At 37.4% G+C, this 16603-nt stretch overlaps 1 protein-coding gene across 1 annotated transcript in view; it reads right to left on the reverse strand.

Moving 5' to 3' along the window:
• vopp1b (VOPP1 WW domain binding protein b) overlaps nt 1–14184 on the reverse strand; it is a 47421-nt gene extending 33237 nt beyond the window's left edge. The window contains exon 1 of the mRNA XM_058400454.1: nt 13771–14184. Coding sequence (XP_058256437.1) covers nt 13771–13821 — 51 coding nt within the window. The 5' untranslated portion in view covers nt 13822–14184. The remainder of the gene's footprint in view (nt 1–13770) is intronic.
• Between the last annotated feature and the right edge of the window lie 2419 nt (nt 14185–16603).

Raw genomic sequence — 16603 nt, forward strand, 5'->3', positions numbered from 1 at the left:
TTTCTGTGCAGTTTTTTTAACAGTCTTGAGATAAATTGAGTCTCATTTGAAAGAAATAACAGGGACAGCTTTATTGTATGCATCTTTATCTTGGATTTTTACATTTAAAATGGTCACAATGAGAAAAGGTAGGGGAAAACCTGTGGTGTTTTCCCAGATTTGGGCCAAGACGTGTTGTGTGACATCATAATTTAGCCAAAGCCCTCTTCGATTCACGTGTGTGGAACAAGAGTAAAATACATACACCGATAGGCATAACATTATGAGCACTGAGAAGTAAATGAATAACACTGATTATCTCCTCATCATGGCACCTGTTAGTGGGTGGGATATATTAGAGGCAGCAAGTCAACATTTTGTCCTCAAAGTTGATGTGTTAGAAGCAGGAAAAATGGCCAAGTGTAAGGATCTGAGCGAGTTTTACAAAGGGCCAAATTGTGATGGCTAGACCACTGGATCAGAGCATCTCCAAAACTGCAGCTCTTGTGGGGTGTTCCCGGTCTGCAGTGGTCAGTATCAATCAAAATTGGTCCAAGGACGGAACAGTGGTGAACCGGCGACAGGGTCATGGACGGCCAAGGCATATTGATGCACATGGGGAGTGAAGGCTGGTCCGTGTGATCCGATCCAACAGACGAGCTACTGTTGATCAAACTGCTGAAGAAGTTAATGCTGGTTCTGATAGAAAGGTGTCAGAATACACAGTGCAGGACGGGTCAGGGCTGTTTTGGCAGCAAAAGGGAGACCAACACAATATTAGGCATAATGTTATGCCTGATCGGTGTATGTGTTTTTACTGATAGGGGAATCATGTGCTTGCAATTTCACCAATCCACCAAGTAAAAAAAACACAAACAAATCTACAAGTTGCATAAGCAAATTAGAAATAAAAAAAATACCACTTTAAAATCATAAAAAATATGCTGTAAAATCCTGGAGGGACTTTAGGGAAGGAGTGCCCTTTACAAAAGTCAGAGGTAAGCTGTAAGAATTTCAGGACAGATGCCTAGTGGTTGGCAGTTTTTCAGTAACACTGCCTGCTTGCTTGCTTGCTTGACTGATTTATTTATTTATTTATTTATTCTATTCTGTGTTATTAACTTCAAGTTAAAGCTAAAATGCAAGGCTGGCGAAGGAATGATCATTTATTTAAATCTATTAAATCTACTATACTGCATTCTCTGCATTCACTGCACATACATGTACATTTCTCTCAATGCAAATAAGCAACATGGACTCTTCTACCTGTCTTCGTTACATCGTACACGTTATACACACAATACTTTTTGTCTCTTGCATTTTGCACTACGAGTCATTTTGGAATTCACACCTTGTGTATTCTGCTTTTTTATATCCTTAACCCATGTCTAAGGCTGCTGGAGGATTCACAGAGTAATTTCATTGTATATTGTAACACACTGTTTGCTGTACATATGACAATAAACTCTTGAATCTTGAATCCATGAATATTTTCCTATAACGAGATTGCCCCAAGTGTTTTACTCCTTACATACCACACATGACACTGAAAGGTTCAGCGTTTATTGTGATAGTTAAATAATTGAACACTAATGCATGGTAAACTATCACAGATGCTGCTCAGGCTGTTAAAGCAATTTATAACTGCATACCTTTCACAAATTACTCTGCAGTCTGAAAAGCTTTGCCTCCTCCTAAGAACTAATATCTCTCCTAACTGATTTTCTAACTGAATCCTGATATACTGTAATTAAATTGTAAGTAAATAAACAAGTTTTTTCTGATTTAATAAATTCGGCGCTATAAATAAGGTGGAGCTGAGTTGAGTATCACCGTGTGTTCAAGTCCTTCTGGGAAGTTTGTGTTTACAAGGTGGGAAGTCATAATTACAATGTCAGGCGCGATCGCGTCAATTCAGAGATGGAGCAAGATGGAGGTGAACCTTCTTTTAATTAACAACAAAAAAAATACAGCAAGGTTATTTAACACTGCTTGTTGAAAATGAAGAACGAAGTATCAGGTGTATTTGGCTTATGTATGTTTTTAATCGATTTATGAAGTAACTTTATTGTTACATATTACAGTATATTTTGTGCAATTTGCTTGTTTTATTGTAAATTTAAAAAAATGCTATAAAAATACACTGGATAATAAAACAAACATATAAATGAAATGCCTGGGCAACATCGCAAATCAAACTCTCTTGTAAGTGCTTAAATGTTAACCAGCTGGGTAGCATTTCAATAACATGCTGCATAAACCAAACACATGATAACTGAAATCGGATTCTGAGACGAGTAAACATTCAATTCCAACAAGTTTTCTGTCAACTACAGATGTAGCATCCACTGATTCCACCATGTTTTTTACTGAAACTCGGAGCACGTAGAAAATCCACTCGTAATTACGACTTTACGGTGGCATTCATGTGCATAAATACGATCTTTCTGACATGACCTGAAGGCACCATCAGGGATTGCTAATTAAAAATGATAGTCCCAACAGTTAGGAACGAAGGAAGGAAGAGTTTCATCGGCTAGAGAAAAGATTTTAATACAAGACTATCAGAGAGGAGACTAAGCAAGCAGCAAACTCAGATCCGAGATGGATCACTTTTCACTTCTGTGAGCCCGTGTTTAAGTGTTAAACAAAAGCAGCTGTTTCAAAGTCAGAGTCTGATTGCAGGACTCTGGAATTTCTCTCTCTCTCTGTGCTACAGACGCACAAGTGTGTGCCATGTACTTTAAACTGTTGGAATTTGGAAGAGCTGAATAAATACCAGATGACTTTTTCCTTCAGTTTACACTCAGTTTTTCTCACTCAGTTTACTGGAAAAAAAAAAAAAAACACTTAAGAGTCCATAAGTGTCAGTAGTGTAAATGCGTTTGAACTGTAACAAAGCTATATATTCTATGTTGTTACTGTCATTGTTGTGCTTCGGCTGCTCCCTGTACAGATTTGCCACAGCGGATCATTTTATCTGCATATTTGATTTTGGCACAGGTTTTACGCCGGATGCCCTTCCTGATGCAACCCTCCCGTTTTATCCAGGCTTGGGACCGGCACTGAGTGTTAACCCCTCAGGGGCTGGGTTGGTTCCCTGCCTTTGAGTCGAACCTGGGCTGTGTGGTAAAAGCTATATATTCTACGTAAAATTCATAAAAAGCACATTGTGTCACTATAAAACAAAGTCCTACACAGTCTACAGTACAGTGGTAATATCAGTTTTTATCCTAAGAGCCTTAAATAGTTTAATGATGCCCTTGAGTTTAAAGTGCCTGTATTTAGATTCCTCTGCATTCCTGTTGCACAGATCCAACATAACAAAAGGCTTATAGAAGGAAGTAAGCTGTATATCAGTTAGCTGGTGGGATCTGTGCTTTCTGCTACAATATCAGAAGCAATTTAGGGATGGGGATGTTGTGTCAAGTGGTCAAACATGTTTGTTTATCGGTTTTTATACATTCGATTTCAAAGAATAGCTCGTCTTCCTGACAACTACATGACAAGGTCAACTGTAGCTTCAGGTCTTTGTGTGCTGGAGTTAAGACTCCTCATGAATATTAATTACAGAAAGAATTAATGAGGAAACGGCATAATCAGGAGAGCAGTAGAGCCCAAGATGGCTATGCAAACTCTATGGGATCCCACTCTCCATGCTACATGAAGTTGGCTTCAGAGATCATTTTTCAAATTGTGGTCTTGGATAGAATATTTTCGCAATATGGCTGGGCAGCATGCAGAATTTCAGGCCTGATTAAGTAAGGAATGACATATGACAGACTGTACAGTTATACAAAAACAATCTAGTGGTTATTCACTTATGGCATCTGGCAGATGTTCTTATCCAGAACGACTTGCTTTTGACAAGTCTATCAATGAATACATTGATATTGGTTCACTAGGACACGGACTAAGAATACCACCAGTCTACAACACGAGAAGTACTTCAGGAAGAGGTATTTGGATATCTAGGGGAAGTTCATTCCACCATCTAGGTGCCACAACAGAGAAGAGTCTTGATGCAAACCTTCTTTGTACTCTGAGAGTAACAATGATTTCAGAAAATTATTAGAATTCTTATTAGATTATTAGAAAGAGCGCATTAATACAGACCTGTTGTTCTACTCTCAGAGCCATGCAGAACAATCACACTGTGGTTTAATTAAGGAATAAACTCTTGGATTATTGTCCTAGAACAACAAATCCAGTAGTGTTATATTTTCCTACAGCACTTTCCCAGCAACTACAACTTATCATTAATTAAATTACAACAAATGTCACACGTTTTTAATCAGCGTATAGAAACATGCAGGAGTCCTGTTCTCATTTATATTTTAGCTGCTAGACACAATCACTCTGTCACCAGCATTTTGTTTCCTCCTTTCTTTAAGTTAGAAAGACATGCCATGCTACAGGGAAACTGGAAAGTCCTGTCCACAGACAACGTACACTTACAAAGATTGCCTTTCATAAATATTAAATAAACATCTTCACCATAACAACGATTAGACATTTTTGTTTGTGTTGTTCAGTTACAAGTCCCTGTGAATTAGTTGTTAGTCTAGAAATGTTAATGTATTCAAATGAGCAGACTAATATAAACCTGTGATTTTGCCCTGCAGCTGGATGTACTGTCAGAGCTGCGGTAATGAACTCACAAACATTAAACTTAGGCTAGACGTAGGTTATGTATCTGATATTTTGTTCATCCACTTAGCACACCACTAGAACAATGCACTGGTAGCTTGGGTAAAGTTTACCGATACGCATTTGGGATACTGTTGGAAGATAATAAAATGCTTGAAGTGGATATTTAGTGGATTGTCTAATTTAAGTTTGATAACTATCGTTGTTGCTAAGGTAACAGATACCATCATTAGGTCTCCAGATGATAATGGTCCACTGCTGGCAAATTTAGACAAAGTAAATGTGTCTTCTGATCCAATCCAATTCCAAACCGAATACCTAATTCCCATACAAATGTTGGATTTTAAATATAAAGCATCCTTGCTCTCGACTGACTGCAATGTTAATCAATCACTGTTGATGTTCAGGCGCTGAATAAAGAATAACAGAATAAAGTTGTTAGACTAAATCTTTTACAACGTACAAGATAAACATAACAGACAAGATTCTGTCTTATTTCCGCAACGAGAAATGAGTTCTGACAGTAACAGAAAGGTTATGGAGACCTTTTCTGCAATGCAATTTACAATGCGGCTACAGAGCCAGGGGCACAGCAGCATGCCATTGTTTTTGCCAACTGCTGAGAACAATATAACTGATTAGTGCCATCATCCTGGCTGTCTAGAACAAAGAATAAGGGACAGGTAGAATCGCAAATTACCACTAATTTGTGGAGAGCAGCATTGTTTTTCTGGCCTAATAATCATACTGTTCAAAATTGTTTATGCATTATGTAAAGAGGCACGTTTATAAATGTTGTTTTGCTAAAAAAATAATTAAGCAGGGGCAAAATGATATATGCAGAGAGTGCCATGCAGTGCCAAAATACTACATAATGTCAATGCCTGCTGTCAAAAATGTCAAATATTCCAGTATCTTCTCAGATAGTTGTATTACAGATTCATGTACATTTCGGATAATGACTGGTAATGCACTTGTCTAATACACTGCAATTAGTGCCTACACTGAAATGGTTGGCCCATGCTGTTTCCACAAAGTTTTTTCCCACACACCCTGTCAATTAAGGGCACAACGGTGCCAACTTTAGCTTTAACATCCATCCAGTTTTAAGCAGTCATCACTGGGATAAACAGGCTGACGGAACAGGACCCACACAATGAGGCTTTTGTTAGACACAAGGAGAAAAGACAGCAACAGGCACCGACAGCAGAAATGTTTTGGCAGAACACAGGGGTCCAGGCCAAGCGAGGCTACTCCATGCCTCAGAGAAACACGAAACGATACTAGACGCTAGCTGAACGTCACAACCAGCCAACAGATGAATGCCAACCTCACTGAAAGGCTCCTCCTTTAATCTACCACAAAAGAGACACAAAAGGCATAAATCATGCAATGAATCACAACTACCCTAATTGCATCCTGTATCTTTGATGCTTTGTGCACATTGCTTGCTACTTTCGGCTGCAAAAATACCGAGCGCTGATTAAACCTTAGAATGAAGACTCGTTTTTAAATGAAGGTTAAAGTCAGATTGTAGATTTATTTGAGAATTTCTGATTTTTAGGACAAAAAGCTTCTCACAAGCCAATGACGGGGAGCAAGGCCGGTGTGTGATACAGCTATTAGCTCATGTAGGCTCTCAGGGCTGCTTTTGGAAATCAGATGGTCACACCAAAATATTTACTACTAGCGATAATGTGAAGTTGTAGCAAAAACGGTCTTCAATATAAGATTATGAAAATAATAAAGAATCATAATATTTGGTGGTGTTTTTATAATTGGTACTAAAGGTGCACACTATGGAGAAATATTGCAGTTATATTGCTTCACACTTTCACCACATGCCTTACTTGCATTTTGTAGGTTCCTGTGATATCAGAAACAAACACTGCAGCCAAATCCTCGATCCTGAAGACTTTCCCATGGTTTAGAGCTTTACTGTTGACACTCGAGACTCTTTCCATAAATTGCCAGTAAACATCTTCGTACACAAAGCTTCAGCATGTCAATGATTAGATGTTTTTCTTGTTATTACAGCACTATTATCAGGCTTAGTTTACGTGGAGCGTCTGCTTGTTCCCTATGAAATAGCTATTATTATAGAAACTACTACAATGTTGTAGAAAGGGTGTGCTAATGTAAACATGTAATTCATCTTGCAGTATGTCAGTGGTTCTCTCACAGCAAATGAATTCACAGCTTCTGACCAAATTTGAGATTACAACAACACTGTGACGTGATAAAAAAAATTAAGAACAACAAATTGCACCTTATTTGCACATTCTGTATATTTTGCACACCTTCCATTTAACTACCTCAATATATAATATATAAATAGATATGCACACATATCCATTTACTGTATATCATATTACTATTTTTAAGTGTTTCATTTTTTTACTTTAAGGTTGTTGTGTGTCTCACCTAAGCATTTCATTGTACAAACTGTCACTGACCTCTGTACATATAATGAATAAACTTGAAATTGTGTAGCCATAATTAGGGTGCAGGAGTTCTTTAAGTTATCATTGGTTAATCAAGGGAAAAGCTTGTGGACAGACTGGAGATACATGGAACTGCTGTGGATAGAACCACATGCTGTGGTCAGTGTCTCTTACAGAACATTTGATGGCTTTGGCAGGAAATAATTTATATTAATGCCTATAATGAATTCAGAAATTGTGCTGATGCTTATACTGTATGCTGGTTACACAAATACACGAGTTATAGAAAGGAAATTATAAATAATCACTGTCTCCTGTGTCACCGAGATGAGAACAGGTTCCTTTTTGCGTCTGGTTCCTCTCAAGGTTTCTTACTCATATCATCTCAAGGAGTTTTTCCTTGACACAGTTGTCTCTGCTTGGTCATTTAGGATTAATGTAAATAAACGTTACCATTTTTATTCTGAATTTTATATTCCTGTAATAGTGCTTTATGAGCATGTCCGTTGTTAAAACCAGTATACTAATAAAAATGCATTGAAAAAGGCTTCACCTTTGCCTAGTCATCAAGTTCTGACATTTTTATCCATTGTGCATTATTATTTAGTTATCACTTTGGCTTAGTTTTCCGTCAACAAAGTTAACACTGGTTTGTTCTCAGTGCATAGTTAAGTACACACTGTACTCTGTAGTGACTCTTGTAACAAACCTGGTATTTTAAATCCATTTCCAAAAAATGTCACCTGCAGCGAAGCTCATGTATGCTTTTATTGTGTAAAGATAAACGAAAAGACACTGACACATTCATAAAATACACTGTTGATAGTTTGATAGCTCCTCCTTGTCCCATTGCAGTACACACTATCGACTCGTGGCCCAAACACAGCTTTATATTACTGTAGGAGAGCAGTCTGTCGCAAAAATATATGAAACTATAACTGAAGAATTCCCTAGATCTTCCTTAAAGTTCTTCTCTTTCTGCTCTGCGGTTGTAGAAGCCAGAGGCATGAACATGATTGAACACATAGCTCACTCTCCTTAGAGAATTGCAATCATCGCAAACACATGGATATTTCTGCACTTCAGCAGATGATTCAGGGAAATTTTTCCTCTGCTCCTCTCACTTTTTGCTTTCGCAATACACCCCATCAGTGCATAACAAGGAAATTGATCAGTTTCCAGCACTCCCACAGATGATTCCATTAGCAAACAAAAACAGACCAAAGAGAGCAATTTCACCCTGCCCAGCCAGTGGCGGCAGATTACAGACCGACTCATCACTAATCCTCTCAAAAGAATTTTTTCACAGATTAGTGGGCATTGTCTGCAGTATTACGACCCTTTGCTCAAAGCCATGACCACTTTAGCTCAAAGTCAAACGTCAGAAACAGGAGTGTAGGCTCCACTTATTAAAAAACAGAAAGAAAATAGCTCAAACAGAGTGCAATGCTTAATACAAAAGTGTTCCCAAATTGAACCGTGAATCTTTAATTAATGTGAATAATTGAATTTTGATCTGTCCGATAGCTTTATGAAAGCTTTAAGAGAGCTTTGCTATTTTGTGAATCGCAGAAGAAGAAGTGTTCCCTTTTATTCATTAAAATCAAATCACAAAAATCCATAATGTAAAAAAAGAAAAAAACTAAAATGCCAGTTATACAGTATAAACATTTTATTGTAGGATTTTGTTCCTATAGAGAAGCACATCGCTTCCATGTAAAAAATAATACTATTCATAAAACAGAAATCTCCATCAGCATCTCGTTCTTATGAGATCTGTATCTCATTATTGTGAGAGAAGCATCTAGTTGCTACCAGAAAACATCTCATTATTAAATTTGACTAATTCTGTCAACTGTGCCATTGGTAACCAATTAGGTTACATGAAAACAAGATCGATAATGTTGTTTATACACATTTATCTCACAATAACATGATTTTCTTTTTGCAATAACAAGATGTTTTCTTGTTACAAGATAGCTTTCTGGCAATAACACAGTATTTCGTGCTACAACAAGGTACTGTTAAGGATTTCTCCTTACATGGCAGCAGTGCACTTCCTTGTATCTCTTCTGCTGGTGAGATTGACATTTACAAGATACCGGAGCTCATGAAGCGATCAGACCAGTCAAAATTCAATTATCACATTAATCTATTATCGAATTAATTTCAATTTGGGAATGTAAATTATGCATCAAAGTAGTCAATGATTTCAACACATGCTGCATGCTAATGTGATTATTGCAGCACTGAAACATGAGACTGTGTACACAATGTCTCCGAACAAAATGTCTTATTTCATGGCTGATTGAACTGAACAATGGCTGTGTGACAGGAGCAGTATATAAACATACAAGAAGGTCAAATGGAGAAATGCACCAGGCTCTATTTCACAGGACACATACAGTACACACACACTCGGGCAAACACAGTCCACCTTCTTATTCAAACACATTAAGAAAGACTTTGCATTAACAGACCAATATTGACATGTATAAGCCTTAAATGCTCCATTGTTTGCTGATTAAAAGTTCTAATTGCTTGGAGGATAATATTCATAACACTATTCATTTATTTATTTTCATTTTGTTGAACAGCATATACCTATTCAGAGCCATTTGAGCACTGAGAATGAGAAGGTAATGCGGGAAGGCAGCTAGAGCGTTAACTGAGCATGAGCCTAAAACGTTAAGCTAATACCTTTGACTTTATGAATATGCACGTAAAGATCAGATAGAACAAGTGGCTGTATCATGCTCAATAAGAAATCAGCCTAATACAACATGCACAACAAGACATAAGTGCAGTAAGACATCTATTTAAAATGAAATCATCCTCTGTTCTATAATGTTTTGTTTTATTATCAATCACAGAAATTAAAATTCTGAATATAAATTTATACCGGGCACTTTAGTGTTGCAATATTAACTAAAATAAACAGGATGTTGAAGTATGGAACAACATAATGGATTATGCTGTTATATGGACCCTATCAGAGGTTATTCCTCTAATACCACAGCAATCGTCAATCTAATTTTATCTTCTTTTGTTCTTTTGTCTATTGTTATATTAATGTTCCTGTTATCACTTAAGTTATAACATATACGGCATAAACAGCCGTTCCATGGAGCAACCTCTTTTTGTTCTCTCTCTTGAACTTAATAAGATACAAATATGTAGCTTGTCATTTTACCAAGAAACTGAAAAGCGTCCTGAAGAAGACTAGTGGAAAACTCACTGGCTGTTACCAAGCACTGAGCTCTTTGAGCCCGAGACTCTTTCCATACACATTAAACCTCTTTACAGAAATCATCTCCTTACCAAGCATTAAAGATAATTCATATTTTTTGTTAACTAACAAGACATTTATTACAAAACCTATTTATTATTCAGCTTAGACTATGGAGAGCATCTTCCATACAGGTCCCTGTGAATTATCTGTTACTATAGAAACAATGACTTCATATTCTATATGTGTTCGTATAAACCTGGCATTTAAGTCAAAGCCAGAGATGCTATTATAGAAAATGAATCAACACCTTCAGGAGTCTTGTGGGAAAATGCTTTATACAAAACAGTGTAAAATTCTGTACTTTTCTTATGTATTTTTCTCTGAATATCACAAGGGATTATATACAAAAAAAGCCACTAATATATTTTACATATCCCTAAAACCTTTGTTTATGTACTAGAATTAAACAGGATATTTTTGTGCCATTCTGTGCCTATAAAACTGATATGAAAATTATTTACAAACCGATCCACACTACATCACCAGGAGTCAAATAAAGCCATTTTCACCATGCATCCAGCCTTACTGTACTTTGCTTTCTAAGCCACAGTGTCCTGAAACCAGAGGGAAAGACAATAAACCAGCTCCACTGCAAATATTACAGCAGGCCATTTCAGAAGGCTTAAATTCTTTGCAAACTTTGTTATTTTGTGTTATGATTTTTACTAGAGGGGTGCAGTAACCTTTCCCTCAGCAAAAATCAGATCTCCTTCCAACACCTTTACACCAAGATGAACAGTGACATTATAGCATTATGCTTTAGACAGATGCGATGGCTCGCTAGGTAATGTGATTCAGGAAAGCTAATCTTGCTCACATGGAGGCAGAGTGTCTAGCTAATCTAAGCTACTATTGCTAATATTGACAAGTTAGACACTATAAAGGAATTTTGCCCAATGCAAACATCAAATAATGCATGAAATAAGACTGCCAGCAGGGGTTTACAAATCTCTCTCTGAGGCATCAACGAAAATCTGTCTGAAAACTAGGCCACGGTTTGAAAAGCTAGAGTTTTACACATTGCTAACATAAATAAGTAAAAGATAAATAAACAGATACATACTGTACACCCACCATTCACTTTAATAAGAAACACCGGTACACTTGCTTATTTGTGCAGTTATCTAATACAAGTCAAGAGCTTCAGTTAATGTTCACATCAAACATCAGAATGGTGAAAAAATGTGATCTCTTTAGTGACTATAACTGTGGCATAGATGTTGGTGCCAGATGGGCTGGTTTGGGTATTTCACAAACTGTTGATCCCCTGGGATTTTCACACACACAACAGTCTCTGTGGATGGAATGTGTTGTGCTTTGCTGAGATGCTTTTCTGCTCACCGCGGTTGTAAAGAGTGCTTATTTGAGTTCCTATAGACTTCCTGTCAGCTCAGACCAGTCTGGTCATTCAGTTTTTTGTGTGTGTAAACTCTAGAGACTGTTGAATATGAAAATCCCAGGAAATCAGCAGTTTCTGACATACTCATACCAGCCCATCTGCTACCAACATCCATGCAACGGTTAAGGTTGTTTTTGCCCATTCTGATGTTTGATGTGAACATTAACTGAAGCAATATACTGCTGTCATGTGATTAGCTTATTACATAACTGAGCAGGGGTACAGTTGTTCCTATTAAAGTCACCAGTGGCTGTAAATAAAATTACTACAAATACTGTTAACACACTGACAATAAAACTAACTAGCTTGCACAATACCATCAGCACACCTGTTGATAACTAGCTAGCTATCATATTACTAATGGTGCATTTATTGCTATCCATTAATCTATTTTAAATCTCATTTTCAAATAACCGTCTCATCATCTTCCCTCAGTTCTGAACCTCGGCTAGAGACTGCAGTAAAAGCTCTCGTGTTGTCTGTATTACTGATATACATTGAGTACTGGGGAGGATGTCATATGTTTACATGACCTCCAATAACTACAGTATGTTTTAATCGAGCACACACTGGCTTTATGCGTATACTCTCCATCCTGAGAGCTACTCTGCAGGTGCACAGGTTTACTTATTCATGTAAGTTGTTTTTGTTGTTGTGGGAGTCATTCTCCACACTCTGCATTTCTGTGCTTTGCTCCGAGGAGTGTGTGAAAAATGAATAATGTATTCACATGGATGTGAAATGCAGATGTTCACAGTATGTGATAGTACAGAAGGAGACTGCTGGGCTAATAAAGTTTGTGATGCACTTGAGTCAGCTGCTCAGGGGTGCTAAAAACACATCATTTTAAGATCACTTCACCGTGGATAGGGATATACATTAGCAGAAATTTAATATAGTTTTTTACTGTAAGCTTCAAGATCAGAGGAGGCAAGCAAGAGTAACTATTCAGCAGGAAACAATGACTCATACAAGTAAAATGCAGCAGTGTGCTCTACTTTTGGAGACAATTAAATATAACCGCCACGTAAGCACTTCACGGCAACTCCTTTTCTGAAAACAGTAATTCATCCTGGATTTCAGATGATCCTTATCACCACAGATATAAGTGACCTTTATATCTCTATCTACAGCACTATTCAAGTTCAAGCAAAGCAGAAATACAGTCCGATTCTGAAGATGATGGACACAGTATCATCAGTGTCATCTGCTCATATTACAGGGCCTTACAGGATCGTGAAACACTGTCTCATTGAACAAAAAGGACTGTTATGTACAGTAAACAGCATTACAGCCATGTGGGCACATGTTCTTTATTACTGCCTACTAGTTCAACTTGGTTAGTTGCCTTTTATAAGTGTACATACCCTGTAAATAAAAGGTACTAAACTGTTACAATAATTGACAATGACATGGTACCTTTACGTTTATATCTTATGCGCTTTTATTACATTTATCTTCTCTAAAAAAAAGGTGCATAGAGCTTAACTCTAATAGCTAAATCTGGTTTAAAGTTTACATTATATTTGTATTATAGACTGTCCATATTTCCAGGTGAATTATAAAGGGGGTAAAATGATGAAGATATTATATCAGTGATACTCCTGTTTCTGATCATGCCATTCAAATAAAGTTGATAGGCATAATAAAGCCATTATGGAACATGATGAAGGCTCATGAACATGACCATTAAGTTAATGGGTTTTTGTTGTTGATAAACAGTCAAAAACTTCAAAATTAAAATGTTAAAACACGAAATAGTCTATGTAGCGTCTACACATAACACCAGTAGTTGTGTTTGTTATGGCACTCAGCGGAAACACAAAGGATTTCCGAAATGTGATGGGTTTACATTCACGCTCTTCTGAAGCCGGACCGAAAAGTGTCTCAAACATCTAACCGGCTCACATATGAAGAATATTCCAGAAACCACACTAATATTGTATCCTCTCTTTAGACACACACACATAGATATCTCTATTAAGACATCTTCTCATGCGACTCACCTCCATAAAGAGCCACAGCGTCAGTAAAACACCCACTCCATGCTGCTTCATCTTTACTCGCTTTAGCTTTAATTTTGGCACCCGGGCACAAAAACAGACACAATTTCCGGTCACCACGAAGATTTCATAGCAGATCTGTGTTCATGGTCAGCGCGTAAAGAAAGATCCTTTCACTCCAAGGTGGCTTCTGGCTGCAACACAAAGCGCTAGTCGAGGCTTGGTGTGTATCCGTAGCGCCTGCTGTCAATGCGGGACACACACACACGCGCGCGCGCGCGCACACACACACACACACACACACTTACAGCGCCACGCTTTTACACTGAAGTCTCTCAAAGGAGACCGGAACCCATACCCAAACACAGAACAACAGAGATGAACAAAAAGATCGCGATGTACTTATTTCTCAGGCGCTCATTTCTAGTTTCGTCTTGACCACAGGGTCGCGCTGAACAGCCTCCGCAATCCCACGCCTCTTAAATCAGTGCACACACACTCCAGAGAGCACTGAAGTGCAAATAGCTTCCCAGGGTCAGTGTACTGAATGATCAAGAACTCAGTGTAGGCCTTATGAGAATGGTATACAGACAAATCCTGAATTACTGACACTTAGCATGTAGGAGAGAAGAAATTTATTATTCATTCAGTCATCTGAGAATAATTAAGTGTCTGACCCTTCTGATATAGAGATCCTGTTATAGTTTTAACATAATAATGTCTTTAAAATGATACTGTAGTCCATTTTTTATCATCTGCAAATCACTGGACTTATAATGAGTAACATCCACCACTATTAATAACCTAATTAACCTAACAAAGTATATATATATAAAAAAAACACCACTCCTTAGGAAATATTTTAAGATCCTTTAGATTGTTAGGTCAGCATGTGCTGATGCCCCTCATCTAGTCAGACCACATGTTGCCAATAGGGTTTAAATCTATAGACCTAAATGGCCACTTCAAATTAGTCATTGATGTTTCAGCCACCATTTGTGTGAGAGTTGGGTCATTATCAGAGTCATCAATGCTCATGGACCAGCAGCCGCAAGTCTCAACGTATTAATGAACTACAAATACTGTTTGTCTTATAGAGGGTATTTTTTTTTTTTATCTTTTCACAACATATGATTTCACTTGTAGCTCCATTACTGGTTCAGGAGCTAAATTTTGTGGGTTGCTGTCAGGAAGAGCTTTATTTTTTTCATGCAAAAAATATGTTGCTGTGGGGATGGGTTTAAGCAACAAAGTTTGAAATTTGCCAATCCCAATAATCTACTAAACCGCTATGGAGTTGAGTGTAGCCTATATTAATAACTCACGAGTATGTAAAAGCCCAGTGGTCACTTAAGGTTCTTGTCACTGTTGTTCTGTACAAAATTTACATTTTCTGCTTGCTCTAAACATCCATTGTGAATTTTGACATCTGTTTAAGTAATTAGTTTCGCCTTCATTATGTACGCTATGAGAACTTGGTCCTAAATCTTAAAACTAACCTTACAGTAAATCCTGGTTTAGTTGGAAATATAGTATTTCAGCTGTGTGAGTGGTAGGAAATAGCAGTGGTGCAGGATTAGAATGAGCCTTGACTGAGTGATTTTTTCCAGTGAAATATTACACACAAAAGCCACTTTAATGTATTAGTAAGTAACTGTATGCACATATAATGAGTGTAGGAAATGATTGCATCTCTGAATTAGAATGACCACAATAACCTTCTTTTCATGCTAAAAAGAGCTTGAATGTGTAGCTAAATATTTGCATCATGCAGACATTATTAAAACATCAGCCTATATCCAAGACTTCTTTCTCTTTTTTCAAAATGATTTCCTGATTATTTAAATTATATGATTTCTACATGCAGGCAGTGGACCATATATGGCCCAGAGACTTATACTAGGCATAATCACTTTTTGCTTGACTATGCATCATAAAGAAAATATCGTTCTTGGTACAAAGTGCACTTTTGCCTGAATAAACACTTGAAATTAGAATATTACATACAGACTACATTCCTATGATCCACCAAGCACAGATCTTACAGCATAATTCACAAAACCAAACAAACCCCTAGACCCCATTTGTAAATTTCAGAGTAGTATTTGGATTCACCTGTTCACAATCACCCACACTCCCATAAATAACCCAAACTAACAGACTTTGTGAAGTCTTGTCCTTGAACAGCTGAAAATAGCCCCCATGTTTATCATACTCAGAGAAGATGATGAGTGGAACATGGCACATGAAACAACTTCAGGACATTATGAATCCTTGGAAATGCCATATGGACTGTTGTGTACTTCCTCAGTAAGTACTCATCAATTGTGTCCTAAGAGATATGCTGATCATTACCTACACTGATATCATCATCATCTACTCAAACTATCTGGCATCCATTTTAAAAAGGTGTTACAGAGATTCATCTCTGAACAATATTTCTAAGGGGTATTATGAGTCAGAAAGGTGTTGTCATGGACACTGCCAAAGTCCAAGCAGTAAAAGGTTTGCACTCTCTCTTCAAATTTTACATGACCTGCAAAGTTCATCCACAACTTCAGCACCATTCCAAAACCTCTCAGGTTATTCCCCATGGGAGAAGAAAAGAAAATCTTTTTACACTTTTTCAGAGCCATGTTTTACTGCTGCAATTATCTGGGACATTGACTGACAAAACTCCTAGGCACTTCAAGATCACCCAACAGAAAAAAAGTTAATGATGCCGTAATCATTTACTAATCATTTACTCACTCTATCTACCAGTCACAATGACTGAACTACTTTCCAACAAATACTACTGTTCTACAAAACATTTCCCCCACACATATATGCCTAA

The sequence above is a fragment of the Hemibagrus wyckioides genome, linkage group LG01 (assembly GCF_019097595.1).
Source record: "Hemibagrus wyckioides isolate EC202008001 linkage group LG01, SWU_Hwy_1.0, whole genome shotgun sequence".
Lineage (NCBI taxonomy): Eukaryota > Metazoa > Chordata > Actinopteri > Siluriformes > Bagridae > Hemibagrus > Hemibagrus wyckioides.